The sequence below is a fragment of the Sus scrofa genome, chromosome 3, assembly GCF_000003025.6.
Source record: "Sus scrofa isolate TJ Tabasco breed Duroc chromosome 3, Sscrofa11.1, whole genome shotgun sequence".
NCBI lineage: Eukaryota > Metazoa > Chordata > Mammalia > Artiodactyla > Suidae > Sus > Sus scrofa.
Genome location: NC_010445.4, coordinates 75,470,297 through 75,487,215, shown reverse-complemented (window position 1 = coordinate 75,487,215; position 16,919 = coordinate 75,470,297). Strand labels below are relative to the sequence as shown.

At 45.1% G+C, this 16,919-nt stretch overlaps 1 protein-coding gene and 2 long non-coding RNA genes across 8 annotated transcripts in view; 2 read left to right on the top strand and 1 right to left on the bottom strand.

Moving 5' to 3' along the window:
- Positions 1–2,192, top strand: part of MEIS1 (Meis homeobox 1) — a 140,832-nt gene extending 138,640 nt beyond the window's left edge. For 4 of the 6 annotated variants that reach the window (XM_005662507.3, XM_021087437.1, XM_021087439.1 and 1 more), the window contains one exon: positions 623–2,192. In XM_005662507.3, coding sequence (XP_005662564.2) covers positions 623–906 — 284 coding nt within the window. In that variant the 3' untranslated portion in view covers positions 907–2,192. The remainder of the gene's footprint in view (positions 1–622) is intronic. The other 2 variants (XM_013996097.2, XM_021087440.1) reach the window with 1 other exon arrangement.
- On the bottom strand, positions 4,008–12,883 carry LOC110259996. The gene is made up of 2 exons (XR_002342629.1): positions 6,836–12,883; positions 4,008–6,749 (listed from the first exon to the last, which is right to left on the bottom strand). It is a non-coding gene; the product is annotated as an uncharacterized LOC110259996 (long non-coding RNA).
- LOC106509797 overlaps positions 4,654–16,919 on the top strand; it is a 110,431-nt gene continuing 98,165 nt past the window's right edge. Inside the window, exon 1 of the long non-coding RNA XR_001307672.2 lies at positions 4,654–4,955. This is a non-coding gene — a long non-coding RNA (uncharacterized LOC106509797). The remainder of the gene's footprint in view (positions 4,956–16,919) is intronic.

Genomic DNA, 16,919 nt, shown 5'->3' with positions numbered 1-16,919 from the left:
ATGCAGAAGACAAGAGGCCCCTCAAAGCAGGAGGGGTATTGTTTTAGGTCCAATTTTTCTTATTGTTCTCAAAATCATTGTAAGGTGGACAGGGTTTTGTGAAGGCTTTCTTTCCCCAGCTCTAAGAAACCCTGAGGAAGGAATTCAATGATAAGTGTTCTTTTTTTTGTTTGTTTTGTTTTGTCTTGTTTTGTTTGGTTGGTTTGATTTGTTTTTAAAAGTGCAGGTTTTGCTAAGTGATCAGTCTTCTCAAGCCCGTCTAGTTCAGTTTCATGTGAGATGTTTCGCACACTCTTGCTCTCTTAGTAGACAATGCTTCAGGGGACCAAAGGGCTTCTTCAGACCAGACCTCAAATAACAGTTTTATTTTTGTAAATGCCTAAGACCTCGGTAGGCAGACCTGATAACAGTGACAGTGAAAGGAAAGCAGTCGAAAGATGTGAGTTGCCCGCACGACAGCTCTCATTTTATTTTCTTCTCTGTGACTTGAAAGACGACTTTACAGAGCCATGTTCCCTTAATCACTGTGTTCCCTGGCTTTCATAGGATGGCCAGAGCCAGAGCCACTCGATTGCTTTTTCATAATATTTTCTTTTTGTTTCTTTCTTTTGAATTTCTACAGGGCTGCAAAGTATGCCAGGGGAGTATGTAGCCCGGGGTGGTCCAATGGGTGTGAGTATGGGACAGCCAAGTTATGCCCAACCCCAGATGCCCCCCCATCCTGCTCAGCTGCGCCACGGGCCCCCCATGCATACGTACATTCCTGGACACCCTCACCACCCAACAGTGATGATGCATGGAGGACTGCCCCACCCTGGAATGCCAATGTCAGCATCAAGCCCCACGGTCCTTAACACAGGAGACCCAACAATGAGTGGACAAGTCATGGACATTCATGCTCAGTAGCTTAAGGGAATACGCATGGTCTGCAATGGTGACTGATTTCAAATCATGTTTTTTTCTGCAATGACTGTGGAGTTCCATTCTTGGCATCTACTTTGGACCAAGGAGCATCCCTAATTCTTCCTAGGGACTCTTAAAAAAAGCAGGAGATACCAACCGAAGTCAATCTGGGGGACATGCTAAATAACTATATAAGACATTAAGAGAACAAAGAGTGAAATATTGTAAATGCTTATTATACTGTTATCCATATTACGTTGTTTCTTATAGATTTTTTAAAAAAAATGTGAAATTTTTCCACACTATGTGTGTTGTTTCCATAGCTCTTCACTTCCTCCAGAAGCCTCCTTACATTAAAAAGCCTTACAGTTATCCTGCAAGGGACAGGACGGTCTGATTTGCAGGATTTTTAGAGCATTAAAATAACTATCAGGCAGAAGAAGCTTTCTTCTCGCCTAGGATTTCAGCCATGCGCGCTCTCTTCTCTCTCTCTCTCTCTCTCTCTCTCTCTCTCTCTCTCTCTCTCTCCCTCTCTCCCTCTCTCTTTTTTCCTCTCTCTCCCTCTCTCTAGCCTGGGGCTTGAATTTGCATGTCTAATTCATTTACTCACCATATTTGAATTGGCCTGAACAGATGTAAATCGGGAAGGATGGGAAAAACTGCAGTCATCAACAATGATTAATCAGCTGTTGCAGGCAGTGTCTTAAGGAGACTGGTAGGAGGAGGCATGGAAACCAAAAGGCCGTGTGTTTAGAAGCCTAATTGTCACATCAAGCATCATTGTCCCCATGCAACAACCACCACCTTATACATCACTTCCTGTTTTATGCAGCTCAAAAACATAGACTGAAGATTTATTTTTAATATGTTGACTTTATTTCTGAGCAAAGCATCGGTCATGTGTGTATTTTTCCATAGTCCCACCTTGGAGCATTTATGTAGACATTGTAAATAAATTTTGTGCAAAAAGGACTGGAAAAATGAACTGTATTATTGCAATTTTTTTTTGTAAAAGTAGCAGTTTGGTATGAGTTGGCATGCATACAAGATTTACTAAGTGGGATAAGCTAATTATACTTTTTGTTGTGGATAAACAAATGCTTGTTGATAGCCTTTTTCTATCAAGAAACCAAGGAGCTAATTATTAATAACAATCATTGCACACTGAGTCTTAGCGTTTCTGATGGAAACAGTTTGGATTGTATAATAACGCCAAGCCCAGTTGTAGTTGTTTGAGTGCAGTAATGAAATCTGAATCTAAAATAAAAACAAGATTATTTTTGTCATGCTGACTCTACTGCCTGAACAATTTGTTTACTGCCCCCCAATTTTTAATGATTAATGCAGTAAATATAAAAATTAATTTTAGCTCCCTAAGACATATATGCATTTGAAAATTTTAACCACAAAAGTAAATTATTTAATAATAGTTCCTGATTTCTTTAAGCTGACTTAATGAACTCCTAATATCAGGAAATTTAAGGCCTAAGGGCAGTAAACTAACTGCAGACTCAGATTACAGCCAGCAGAATTACTCATCTCATATCAGTGAAATTATTCTTGCACATAATGGAAAACCCAAGGACTGAGTTGAGCCTTTTACTAAGGTTGTTACCTAGGATGAGCAGTATATGTTTATTAGGAAATTAACTACATGAATTGAAAAGACCAGACTTCAAAATCTAATTTTTATAAATATGCTCTGTGTTCTCATTGGATAAAACTGGTTATTAACCAATTTTCCAGAACAGCTGTACAGAATTTCTGCATGGCAGCCAGCTAAATGGTACAAAATAACATGTTTAAGCTGGAATAGCTTATAATTTTATTTAAATAAAATTGCAGCTATAAAAAGTGCTTCCCAAAGCTAAGGAAAATATACAAATATTTTCATTAAGGCAAATTCGTTTTTAAAAATCAGGCTTTTAGGAGTGATTGCTTTGTAAACAAAGGATGGGTCAGAGGAGAGTGCCTTAAACTCAAGCCTGACATTCAGGCCCATGTCACCCTATAAACCCGCCCTGAACAATTCTATTTTCTATTTGAAAAGAGAAACCAGCTGTGGGTTGGGTTTACTAGGTGACGTGTGATTGACTGACTCACCTGCTGGAGCAGCAGTGCACTCTCTCACCTTTTGTTTATGGGGCCTTGTTTCTAAACACGTGGATGGGCTGAAGGAGAGCGGGGGCTCAACCTTCAGCAGCCTCGCACGCAGCGCCCTCCGCCCTACCCCGCCCCCACCCCATCCAGGGAATTGTTTAAATTTCCCGTTTGGACCCAGTGGCAATTCATGGTCTACATAAATAGTCCATATTCGTGAAAGCATTCCTTTTTGATAGGTGGTTACTAGCAGTTAACAACCATTTATTTACTTTAAAAATTAATAATAAACTTTATAAACTAACCATCCCTTTGCCCCTCCTCCCCCAGTACGTGCCTGGGTGAGTTGGTTATTTTCAGCCTTTATTCCAGAGGAACCTCTTGCGGGGTGGGGGAGGGAAAGAAAGGGGAAGAGGCATGGGGGGGGGGAGGAAGGGAGGAGAAGGGGGAAGGGAGGGGGGAAGAGAGGGAGGAAGGGGGGGCAGGCTGTAGGAGCCGGAGAGGGGTTCAAGAGAAGAATTAGGGAATATGGAGGCTATGAGGAATCAAGATCATTAGTGTTCAGTGAATTAGAAAAAATAAAACAAACTGTGTTCTTTGCCTGCGCTCCCCCCTCTGCGTGCGGGTTTTGTGAGAGCCTCGCTCTCCGCAGGTCCTTTTTCCCCCGGCCTGGACACCCCCACCTCCGCCTTAATGCTGTTTTAGCTTTTCCTCTTGTAAATTTCAGAGCCAGCTCGGAGGTTATTGAGGACACTTAACCAAAAGAGGGAAATAATAGAGGTGCTGAGAGTGTTTTTGATGTTTCTTAAAAGGCAAAAACAAAACGCCCTCTTCTAAACAAGGCGGACAATTGTACCTGATTTTTATTTTTTTTGGGGGGGGGGCGCTGGTTGAATGAGGCTATTTTTTAGTATGATTTAAATATTTTTCCCGAAAAATTAAAAAACTTTCCTCTCTCATATTTAATCAGCTGTAATTATAACACATTCGAAATGAATAATATGCCTTGACAGTATTTTTATTGTTATTGTTCATTGCATGATGTTCGACTGCTTTAGAAGCACAGGAAAGAGAAGTAAACGCGCTACAAATGGGGAATTACCCTCGTTTAGCATTAAAATTCATTTAGATAAAATTGCCACAAACATTTAAATGGGAAGATTAGTTCCCCCTCACGCCTTATTGCACTCGCTCAATGGTTCCGTTAAGAACATTTTACACGTTGGAAATTCCGTCTTCTCAGACGGCTTGCTGTTTCCTAGTTACCCACATTCAAAGCAAAGGCAGCAGCAAAGGCAGCCGCAGCCGCAGCAGCAGCAAGGAAAAAAAAAAAAAAAAAAAAAGTTTGGCAACTGGTCGGCAATTCATCCGCTTCTGGCCCCAGCCTTCCCTCCGCCCACAGCCGTCTGCCCCCCACCCATCACCTTTCCCCACCCCACCTCTTCTCTACCCCCCCATCAGGTAATTTATAGAGTCCTGTCGAGGAAACAAGTTGCTTAGTTGTATAATGCTTGTACGTAATGTTAAATACAAAGAAACATCAAAAAGCCAGTCTATCCCTCTCCCAGTGGCCCCTCTTTTGCTTCGACTCTGAATCGAGGTTTAGTTTGAAAGTGCTGAGTTTCTCACATCCCCTGCTCTGAGACCACAAGGCACGTTTTTGGCTTGCGTTTCCGCCTGGACATTTCCAGGAAATTCACCACTGCTTCTTGCCTGTATTAGAAACGTGTGAAAGAATTACTTTGAGAAGTCCGTGCAACATCTAGTTTCTCCCTCTTCTTTCTCTGTCTCTCTGTCTCCTTCTCCCTCTCCCTCCCTCTCTCCCCCCCCTTTCCTCCCACCTCCCTCCCTCTTTCTTCCACCCTCCTTCTCCCCCTCCCTTCGCAGAGCCTCAGGAAAAGAAGAATGTCGGCTTCGACTGCCATCTTTTGGGGATTTGGAAAAACGACTCGGTAGGAATCCGAGGGAGGCGGGGGCGCGGGGGGTGGGGGGGAAACCCCCTTATTATCCTGTGTCGGAACTGGCTCCCTTAATCTGATGCTTAAATATTTGATGTGGAAAAATTACCCATAAAATTAGTTACTAACAATTTCAAATTGAAATCACTTATCGAATTATAAACGCATTAAAGTTGTATGGATGGTATTAGGAGTTCCTCGGGAGGCAGCGGGTGTCTCCTTGCTGTGCGTCCGGCCGGCGAGCTACGCCTGGGGAGAGGCACCCCCGTGGAGCCTGGGCACCGGGTGGGGAGGGGACAAGCGGCGGCCGGGCCGAGGCGGAGGCTCCAGCTCTCTTGGCTCCGGGGGGCCGGGAGGAGGGTGAGGAAGGAGCAGCGGTGGGAGGCTTCGACCCCGGAGCCGAGGCGCCTACCAGGAAACTTCGTAGTATAGTCGAAAGGTTCTGAAAAGGAAAAGCACCAGCGCCACCCGCCCCCTCCCGCCCGCGTCTTCCACGCCTCGCATAGAATTTTCGCTCCTTGTTCCTAGCTGTGCGCTGCGCCCCTCGAGTCCGAGCTGGGTTCGGAAGGGAGATGCTGCTGGCCTGGGGCTGGGCGGGTCCCCGAGCGCCAGGAGAAGATCCCGAGGGATGCGGCAGCAGCTGCGAGGATCCCGGTCTGGACGCGGCAGCTCTGGCGCCCTAAGCCCGGGTCCTGGCCCTGGAGGGAGCAGGGCGGACAGGTCCCTGCTCAGAGCCCAGAGCACCTAGGGAGGCGGCTCCAGCACCTCCACTGGCCTTCTCCCTCTTCCCTAAACCAAAAGGAAAGCCAAATCTAAAGGGGCTGCATACGTCGCCTCAGGACACTAGGCAACCCAGGGTCCGCGCAGAAGGTTGTGAAGAGGCAAGTCCTTTGGGCTCCCGCCTCTTGCCTTCCGAATGGCGCGGTTCGGGGTGCTTTGTGGCGGACTAGACGTTCCTTGCTGGAGTCTGCGTCCGAGTCCCACCGGGGCTCTGGAAGCAGGACTGCGAGAGCTTGGAGCTCCCGGGGGGTGGACGGGGAGGGGGGGCACTTGAGATCTGGGCAGCGTCCGCCAGGCGCAGCCGGGAAGCGGTGGGCATCTAGTACCCCGACGTCTTAGGCAGGCGCTCGGCAGGATCACTTTAAAGCCTCTGCAAACTTTCCCCTGCCTTTCCGATCCCAGCAGGCCGTCGGCCCCTGTAAAAACATGACGTTGCAGAGCTCCCCGGTAGGCGCTTGGACCCCGGATAGAGTGGCTAGAGTGGCATGGAATTGGGTTTGGGGCACCCTGCCTGGCCCTGACCGGGCATTTCACCTCGCCTGACTCCCCTCTCCGGTGCCACCCTCACCCACTTGACTGTGGGGCAGCCTGAAGCACTCTGGGTGGCCAGGTTCAGAGTTTACACGAGGTTGGGAATGCCAGGGGCAAGTACAGAGCGGCGAAGGAGAGAGAGTGGGGGATCGCCTCTTGAGGAGGTCGCTAATGGCGAAAGTTGCGGGGGGTGTGTGTGTGTGTCTCATTTTGGCCCAATCTGCCCACTAAGGAGTCTACAACAGTCTCTCCCAAGGCGGAGCTGAAAGAGAAAACAAACAACATATTGAGCAACCTGTGCGCCAACATCTGAGCTTTCTAGAGTCTTTGCCTTAAAAACGGGTATCCTGGGGGTCTTGGTAAAGAGATGAGATGCATTTTATGGTCCCAATTTTGGCGGGCCGCGCCCGAAGGTCGCTCCTCCGCGCACTGCCCGGAGAGCTCAATCCAGCGAGGGGAAGCCCAGGCGCTGAAACCCTGGAGAAAAGGGATTTAGTTTTAAGCCAGTCTCCCATCGATCGGGTCGGTAATTCCTACCCCTGCCCACTCACAGACACACTCACCTCTACTCTAAAGCATTAAGTTCATTACGTGAGCAATGATCTTTATATCCAGTTGGAAAACGAGTCCCGGGACCTCGCCGATTGGGGAAGCAGTGAATAAAGTCACCTGCTCCCGCATCCGCCCGGCCGGCTCCTCCGTGGCAGGGCGGAATGCGCAGGGGTCCCGCGCTCCAAGCTGGAGCGTTTCCCGCAGGGGTCAGGGAAGCCTGTGCCTGCTGTCTTCGGGTTGGCGACCTTCTCGAAGGGTGGGATTGCCCTCGTCGACTTTCTTCCTCCCCTCCCTTCTATTTTCTTCTTGGGGGCCCCCTCTCACCTCCGCGTTTTCTTCCTGCTCCTTTCCCCAAAGTGGCGAGCGCCCCTTCCCTTCCAAGAGTCCCCTGGCTGTCCCCCCACCCTGACCTCTCCCCGCAGCCGCAGGTCCGGGTAACCCATCACCTTTTCGTTCCCGCCTGCTTCACCCACCAGCCTTGACCTCTGTGGATGGGGATCGCTTAGCGAAGCCCTCTTGAAGCTACTTGCTGAGGGCACCCTGGGGCTTTAAACAACCCGATTCCTCCATCTAGGAGAGATCCCTGTGCCCAATGATACTTCCATCTCAAAGAAAGCCAGCGAAGCGGCAAACACCCCTCGCAGCCGCCTGCTCCCCATCCCCCCCCCACTATCCTCCCCCGCAACACCTCCCATCCCCTTGGCATCGAGCAGTGTCTGGCACTGCGGGGAGATGGAGGTGAGCCACGCGCCCCCTTCCTTACTGGCCGACCCACGAGGCGCCAGCTTGTTCTGGAGACTCAGTTTCCACCGGACAATCGTGAAAGCGGGGAAAACACAACGCAGTGGTGTGTAAACCCACTTTCCCGCGCCCTCCCCCCATCTGATTTTCAAGACGTGCATTTTCAGGTAGTCCTAAAGAGTGAACAGCGAGCTTTGTGTGTTATCTAGTGGGGGTGGGGATGGAAGAGGAGGAGACTCCCACCGCTCGCTCCAGTCTTTAATGTCTGAAATAACGAAATGCCTGTGTGGCAGCTGCTGCTAGAGCCAAAACTAACTCTTTGGAAGACGGAAAAGAGTGAAAGGCAAAGAAAGACTGTTCATTTTTTTTCCTTTGGTGCCGTTTGGGATGTCATCTGTTTCCTTGGCGACTGTGTTCAGTCCCCGGAGCCCCTGGGCTCCTGGATTGTTAGGGGGGAAAAAGCATGCTATTTCTGCACCGTCATTTATCACTGTCACAGCATAATGATTCCCCTTGCAGCCCCTTATTGATGTTTGTAATTGCATTATCTCATAAAGGAGGATGATCAATGAAACCGAGCCGTGCATTCTGGGGTCAGAGGAAGCCAAAGTACTGTTTGTCCCCTTTAATACAACAAGTACTCATTATCTTTAGGTCTGCATTCAAAAAATGATCTGATCTGGGTCTGACCCTGTCGGACATCCCAACACTTTTTAAAACGCGGTTTGTGTAACCTTTTGCTTAAATGCTAAATCAAGTACCTGTCTTGCATTTCAACGAAACAAGACTCTAAAATTGAATGGGAAAAGCATTTTTTTCTTTCTTTCTGCCCCCCACCCCCACCCCCGGTCCGGTAAGGCGGTCTGAGGATGCATGTGATTTTACACTGTAACTGCTCAGTGATATAATGTAGAAAAAGCAACCCCCATCAGTAAGGGACCCAAGTAATCTAATGAATGAAAAAATTGGGGTGAGGGGGGAAAAGGTATCTGGGAGCATTTAACAAGGTCGGTATTAAAAGATCAGAATAAACCCACACCCTGTTTAATTAATAAGAGCTATAAACTGAAATAATTCCCCATGATTCTGCCCTTGCTTCTCCCCTTTACAGAGTCATATCTCTTTGGTTTAGATAAATGACTTTTGTGCCTGTTCGATTCTCACAACAACAATAACTAAATCAGTTGCACGCTCTGTATCTAAAACTGTCTACAAACTCCAGCAAATAAAAAGGAGTTCATTTGTCTATTAAGGCAAGTATTTAGTTGAGCAGAAATGTCCCAGTAACACTGAATGGAGTTCATGTAATCCCAAGAAAATCAAGTCATCTTGTTGCACTGAAGTAAATGAAAAAATACAAAGGAGGAAAGGTCCAAGTGTAATTTTAAACTAAGTGCATTATTGGAGTGTCAGAGTGAAAACTGTGCTTGTGTGGTTGGGATGGAGGGAGTAGACTTCAACTTAGCTCACATGTAACTGAAAGCTTTTATCAAGGAAACAATGATGCCAAGTTTGGTTATCATTTTAATTTGTGGAAAGAGGAGAAATGGAGACAATTTTAATTCATCATCTCAATAAATTAGGGTAACTCCTTCAAAGACAAAATTAAGCGAAGAATTGACTTTTAACGTTGCAAACCTGTATAACCAAAAAGAAAAGTTTCCAATCTTCTGAAGGTGAATTCTTCCATGCTAATAAAGCTACAAAAAAAAAAAAAAAAAAAAAGATGAGGATCAGGGGTTTATTTTAAATATTCTACAAATAATTTCTAAACCACATAAATCAGTATTTTACATAAAAATGTTTAAATGAAAAGCCTTCACCATATGAGAAAATGGATACTAATACTAGTTAAATAAAATACTGTCTTGATCATTTGACACCTTGACATAAAACCTTAAATCGAATGATAGAAAAACAAAGGGCAAAAATACTCCCCTTTAGAAAAAAGAACTTTAATATTAAGCTAAAAAGAGTTTTAACTCTGTCGAACCATCACTTAATTTTTCTCTAGAAGGCAGATTCTTCTAATACGTATTATTTTCCAGGAATTCTGTCAGATCACTTTGAAATAATATATGTTTTGTATTATTTAAATATTCTGGCACTTTCGTTCTTTGATAAGGCTCAAACTGAAATGGATATGCAGTCACGCATATATTTAATATAAATGGTGTCTTGTCGTTAACATAAAATATCAAAGGGAAAATAAAACTTTGGGCTTTGTCAGTTGAGATAGAATTTTTTAGCATAATACTCTGATTTTCAAAACATACAAATGAACTCCCTCGATTTTAACCAATCAACACAAGTCTTTCTCTTATTTGGTTGGGGATCTGGCATCCGGTACGTTTTCTATTTTTAATATTTAGTGTTATAGCCCACGGTTAAAATAATGAAAAATTAGTCTCGTTTCAGATATTATTTATTTATAGAAAGAACATGATTAAAACATAAACACACACACAAACTGCAGCTGCAACAGAGGAAAAAAAACTTGATTTACGGTTATTAAATCTTTGATCGCCATGTTAATGTTTCTTTTTCTACCTTTCATTTGCATTTTAATCTATCGAATCTTTACAATTTTGCTGCCTCCTATGTCAATGATTGATTACAGATCTGAAATAAGAAAAACCAAGCCTAGCTTTTCTTTTTCCTTTCTTTTATTCGCTTTCTTTTTTCTTTTTTTTTTCACCGTCCTCTTCCCCCGGGTAGATTTCTGAAACTTTCTCTCAATGCTAATGTAGACAGGACAAATTAATTCTGCTCTTTTAAATGTCAAAGATATAAATAAAAAATGTTTTCTGTCCCAAACGTGAATATTTTCCCAGCCGCTTGTTTTCCAGTCGTAAAAGATCATCCCAGCAAAACGCAATTAACAGTGAAATACACACCCACGGCGGCGTGGATTTTTTTAAAGGACGAGTTGCTCTGAGTTAAAGAAAGGTGAGAAGTTCATCGTCCCCTCATCATCAGCGGCCCGGCCGCGGCTTCTTTTCCTTCTCACACACTCAAAGATTTGGTTTATCTGTGATCTAAGTCACACAAACAAACAAAAACAAGCCTGGTGGGGCTTGCGGTGCTTAAGTTGATTTCTTGAGACAAGCAGTGCAAAGACAAAAGGGGAAGCGACGCAGGACTGTTTGTTTTCTTTCCCCGGCTTACCACTGCCCCTTGGCCCCTTTCTCCCCCTGCCCTCCCTATACTCCCTCCCCCGATTTCCCCCGCTCCGCGGATAAGACGGTCATTTGCTGACCGCTCTGCCCGGACGCGTCACTCTTCCAGCGGGTGTGAAAGCGAGTGTGGCGGTGGTTTGGGAAGGCGCCGGCAGGACGTAGGCTGGGTGCATCCTCCCAGCAAGGCTGGGGGCCCCTGGGCTCTGGAAGGCTCTGGCCGGGAACGGACTGCTCCTCGGGCTGGACTCGGGGTCGGGGTTGGGATGGGAGCTGCGCGCCTCGCCGTCGCGGAGGAGGCTAGCCCCAGGTGGGAGAGCAGAGGCCGGGTGGGCGCGCGTGCAGCCTCTCCGGCCAGTCGCGCGTCTGGGCACCTTGAGAGGAGCACCCCCACCCCCAGTCCACCTTAGCGTCTGCATCCCCCGGCCCAGCCCCCTTGGTGGGGTTTTAGTGCCAGCGGACGCAGAGGAGCGGCCAGAGGAGAAGTGAGGACCGACTTCTCCCGCGGGTCCTGGCTGCTCGCGCTCGCGTCCGCGTGTGGCGCGCTGTGCCCTGAGCGGAGGGACCAGCCGGGAGAAGTCGGAGGGGTGAGACCCTCAACCCCGAAATCCCCATGTGGGCAAGCAGACAGGCAAGAATCCGGATGAGGGCCTTGAGAGGGAGAACTAGCTCAGGCAGAATCTCTCCAGATGGGCCTTTGGACTCCGTGCGCACCCAAGGGCGTGCCCACCGGCGGAGGCGCAAACCATCTTCCCCCGGCCTTGTCCCCCCCGGGGGGGGGGGGGCTCTGCGTTGCTTGCTTTCTCCTGGAGACTCCTAGGGTGGCTGCCGCAAGGGGGGCGATCTTCATTAAAGTGGACGCCCCAGACGGTTAAAATGGGGTGTGTGGGGGGGAAGACATTTGATCCAGGCCGGCCCTTTGTCTTGAAGCAGATTAGGCAGCCTAGAAATAGGAGGAAAAACAGAAAGTCTAGACAGGAAAACTTATTGTGTTCACAAAATATAAAAATGAACCGAGCAGGCTGGTACCTCAATGGGGTGAAGATAGATCCTTGTAGACAAGTGGGAAGACAAGACTGGGAAGATTTAAAGTGAAAGAAACGGCAGATTATTAAGAAAGTAATAGTAAGGTGTCCCATACACTACAGTTTTATTGTTGGGTAGTAACTACCCGATTTATTTATTGCCAGGGCTGTATAATAGAGATAATGACCACAAACTCAAGATAAATTCTTAGGCGCCCAGCCGGACAATTCTTTTTTATTTAAGAGAGAGAGTCTGAAAGGTGAGCCCCATCTCTCCTCCTGGAAGATCCGTCTTGCTTTCTACCATATTATAAGCATGACATGCAAATAAATAAGCGCTGCGGGGTTTGTGTGGGTAAGCCTGCAGGATTTATTTCAGGTGAGACAGGAACATACACGGAATATGAATTTCTGCAGGAGCTGCGGATTGATGCCTTTCCTCTCCTTCTCGGCCGCCCCCTCCTCCCAGTCTCCCTCCCTTTCAGTGGGAGCAGAGAGCGTCCCCTGATAAAAACATTAATGTGTCATGTCTCAACTCCCTATTCCTTGACATATAGGTCTGGGGAGGGATGAGGGGCAATGAAAAATGCAAAATGCGTCCCCAAAGTAGGTTGACTTTCTGGGACTGCTTAAAGCGATTCCTCCCGACAAAGGGAAGGGTGAGTTGTAATTATGACTTCCAGGAGCGGGGGCGGTATGGGGGTTTGTTAATATCATCTCGAAATATGGCAAATGGTGCAAAAACTTTGCTCTCCTGGATCTGGTATGGGCCCTCACCAGCTGGATAGGTCGCACCGAGAGCCTCCCCGCTCTTGGGGACCTGTCTGCCTTTCTTGGCCCTCAGTTTCTCTCTGCTGAGCCTGGTAAACAATCCTAGAGTCAGGTGATGGAATTACAGATGACCTTGCTGGTTGACTGCCAAGGTCAGAAGGGAGCGGGTGGCCTCAGGTGTTGGCTCCGTCTGACGCAATGGCTGCAATAATAGTCACCAGGCTGGCCTTGAACACGGTGACCCCCGGAGAGCTTCTCACTTCCCACCTGCGCTCTACGGCGGCGACAACTCTGACGGATTCTATCAGGATGAAGTCAGCCTCCTCTGGCCATCCTCTTTCTTCTTTCTTCCTCATTTTTTGGAGGGGTGGGATGGGGGTGGGAGGGAATGATTTCAGACGTAGAGTGTTTTAATCTCCCAATAACCACTTATATACAGAACTTCTTTTGATATGTTTGGCCAGGATGAAAACACCTGACAGTGAACTACACTGAAAGAAAGAGTCGCAAGGAAGAGGGAGGGGAGGTCGGGTGGGGACCTGGAGAAAAGTGTGTGGGGGGTGGGGGGCAGACGGAGACCTAGAGGCAGCGGGGAAATAGAGGGGGTGGGGTGGGGGCAGGGAAGGAGAGAAAGCAGAGATTGAGCTGGGAGAGAGAAAAGGCTGTTACAGTAATTTGGTGGTTTGTGTGAGGGATATTATGAGGCTGAGAACCAGGACAGTCTCGTCAATCTTTTACAATATCGGTGTCATTCAAGCACAACTTTATCTTTGAACTGGAATATCTGTTTCAGTGATTTCCATAAGCACATAAATTATAATCTTCGGAGCCTTCAATATTTCTTTCAGTACTTTATTAAGTGTTATTGCAGAGGCCATTTTAAGAAGTGAATGATTCAACTTTTAATCTTCTGAACATTCAAGTGTATTCCACTGAGTTTCCTTTTCCAAATAATCTGAAATCCCAAAAAGAAACTAACCTCATTACATGAAAAAGTGACAAGCTCTCAGCCTGGCAAGTTGCCTTACTCACTTCAAAGGATGATAAACTAATTGTTTCCAGAGTTTATAAGTAATTAAGCTATTATTCGGGGAATTTATGTAACAGTTTTATTTACGGTAGAAGTTAGACTAGCCAGAGACAAGTCTTCAAAAATACCAAGATTTTAGTAATTGAAAATTGCCCTATTGTTAATAACAAAAACTATTTTTTATTTGTAAAGCATCAGAAAATGTAAATAAATAGAGTTTTCTTCCAGAGTAGATGATAGGTAGAGGTTGTTAGATATAATTAATGCTGAAAGGAAAATGAACAGATAATGACTTCCAAAGATTAAAACATCTGCATCCATCAAGTTTTAAAAAGTTAATTTTAAAATTCATTCAGCTCAATTTGTCTAAATATGTCAGATAGGAAAGTGTACATTTAATTTCTTTTTTACAATTCCATATAGAAAGTTTAAAAACTTTAAAATTCTTTTCAAACATATTAATTTCAAACTTTTTTCTACATTTCAACTGATGTTCATCACTAAAAAGATTAGTTTCGACCAAAATGAAACAATAGTCATTCAAGGAAAAGGGAAGACTTTAAAAGGAAATGGTGAATTATTTTAAAAATTTCAACAAGATGTATGGTACCTTAGTTTAAATAGATACATTAGTTATTTGTGTAACAATTTACTGTCTTGAGAGTTTTTCCATCAAGGTAGCATTGACTTGTTTTTTTTGTTTGTTTTTAGTAAAAGTCTTTTTCATCGTCACATGAAGAATTTCAAAATTAATGGAATTTTCATTTAAGAAGAAAACATCTTTGAAAAATAAGAAATAAATGTTAAAATCCAAATACATGACTGTAAAATCTTAGTTGAAGTAAAAAAAAAAAAAAAGTTGGGGGAGGTTGTTTGCAAAAAATTAAAAAATTAAATTGTAGTTTCAATGCCGCTACTCCCTCCACTATAAAAAGTAGGAATCAGCTACAACAATCATTAAAAGGGGTGGGAAAACTGTATGCTCTAGCAGTGGCTTAGCAGTGGCTCTAGCAGTGTTTTAAGTAAAGATCCTCTAAAGCAAAAGTCAAGAGTTTGCTGGAGGGTATAGACAAAATGTCCCACATGAGTCAGAGTCAGTGTTGTTTTGTGACATCTGTGTAAACTGCAATTTAGACCTGTCATCATGTCACAATGTCTGATTCAGTGTTTGCTGTAATACTTTTTTCTTTATTCTAATAGACTAGCATTGCCCTATTAAAAACAAACGAAAGCACCATGGTTAGTGGTAATGCAATCCCAATTGTCCTACACCATGCAGTGTTGCCTTTTGGGCACCAGGCACACTTGGATTCCCTTTAGGACACTGTGGTTTCAACTGACTCCATGAGAGAGACAATGGTGACTTTGTTGCAACAGGCACCTGCAGCATTTCACACCACACACGAGCCATACCTTGCCAAGACAGCCACCTCCATGAATCACACCAGAGCAGGAAGTCAACTTGAGGCACATTTTATAATAGGAAATATGCTGTTATGATTACAAAGGAATGAGTTCTTTTTGCACATCCTTCCACAGGCTTAAGGAAACGATTAGAAGTCGGTTTTCTTGTTTCGTTGCAATAAAATATTGCCATGTTAGGAGTGCTGTGGTGACTTTATGTTGAAGTTTAATGATGAAGGATTTTATAGTACATTGAATTCAAAATTCCTTGATAATATAGACCAGATAGAGACATACTGTTGTACCACAACTTTGCCCAAGTTGAAAAGAATCCTCCAGGGAAAAATGGGGGTAGGGTGGGGTGAAGATGATGCTAAATCAGTGACACAACTTCCAGGCACTCTGATTAGCAATCCTGACTCTAGGGCTAAAACATCCTGTAGTTTATCTTAAAGGGATCTTTTGCCTGATCTCGTAACCATATTACTGTATTTCTGCTTGGTAAATCTCTTTGCATTGTAAGATATGGTAGGGACTTACTTGCAATTATGTTAATCATCAGTGTCTCTCTCACAGAGCTCCAGATTTTTTCCCAGAGGAGTCCTGACACAGAAGAGAATATTCCTCTGTCCTCAGAGTTGTGGAGGTCTTTAGAATTCTGAGATGCTTTCCTTTGGTTTTCCCCTGCCTGGCTGCAGACACTTCTCAAACAGTTGCGAGACTAATTAATACCTTTATTGATTAAGTTGCTTCAATGAATTAAAAGATGACTTTTCCACCAATGACAGGACTGTGATCCAGCAGACTGAAGAACAGCATGCCATATCCCAAAGAGGGAACCCCAACTACTAGCATGCCTTCCCCTTTCATGAAAAAATCCACAGCATGAAAAAAAAAATCCTCATTTCTTTTTTACATTAGTTTTCAGTTTTCACTTAAATTCTGTGTTATTCTCTTCTGGGCCTTGCCTTAGATCTTTGTATATTTCTAGCATATTACATGGGATCCTTTTTAAGACTGAAAAAAAAAATTGTGTGTGCACACACATGCACGCATGTGTTTTAATATCTTGAGTACCTACAGTCCCCTAAGCTGTGAGCAGAACATGGCAGGTGCTGAGATTAATAGGACATTGTCTTTGCTCCCAAGAGCTCAGCTGAGGAGTTCCTACTGTGGGTCTGCAGAAAGGAATCTGACTAGTATCCATGAGGACGCAGGTTCAATCCCTGGCCTTGCTTAGTGGGTTAAGGATCCGGCATTGCCATGAGCTGTGGTGTAGGTCACAGATGCGGCTCAGATCTGGTGTTGCTGTAGTTGTGGTATAGGCTGGCGGCTACAGCTCTGATTTGACTCCTATCCTGGGAAACTCCACATGCTGTGAGTGCAGCCCTAAAAAAAAAAAAAAAAAAAAAAAAGCCAAAAATGAAAAATAAAAAAGAAAAGAGCTCAGCTGGGAGTGGAGCTTATTCAAAGAAAATAAGAACAACAAAACACCTCAATCCCAACCCATAGCAGTATATACACAGGTACTGTGTGAGGACACAACATTTCATCAGCAACCTGGAGGAAGGGAGCCCCTGAGAGCCTTTGTGGTGGACTGAAGAAAGAAAGAATAGAGATCAGGAAACGTGTTTATATCCAGGCTCAACCAGGAAACCAGAAGCCACTCTGAGTGTTACTTACAAAGGGAGAGAATTTAATATAATGAATTGGTTGCACCAGGGACAGAACCAGGCAACCAGAGCTGAGCCATCTCAGGAGGCTGTAGGCCCACAAGGACCAGAGGGACAGAGGGACAGACTCCAATGATCAGTCACCTGGTGGAAAATGTCACCAGGGCAGCCTGTAGAGTGCAGCCAGAGCTCTAAAGGAGATAAAGAGAGGGAGAAATGCTCTGGAGTCTTGTCTTTCACTTTCTAATCCATCACCAGTACCTCTTTTGGCTAAA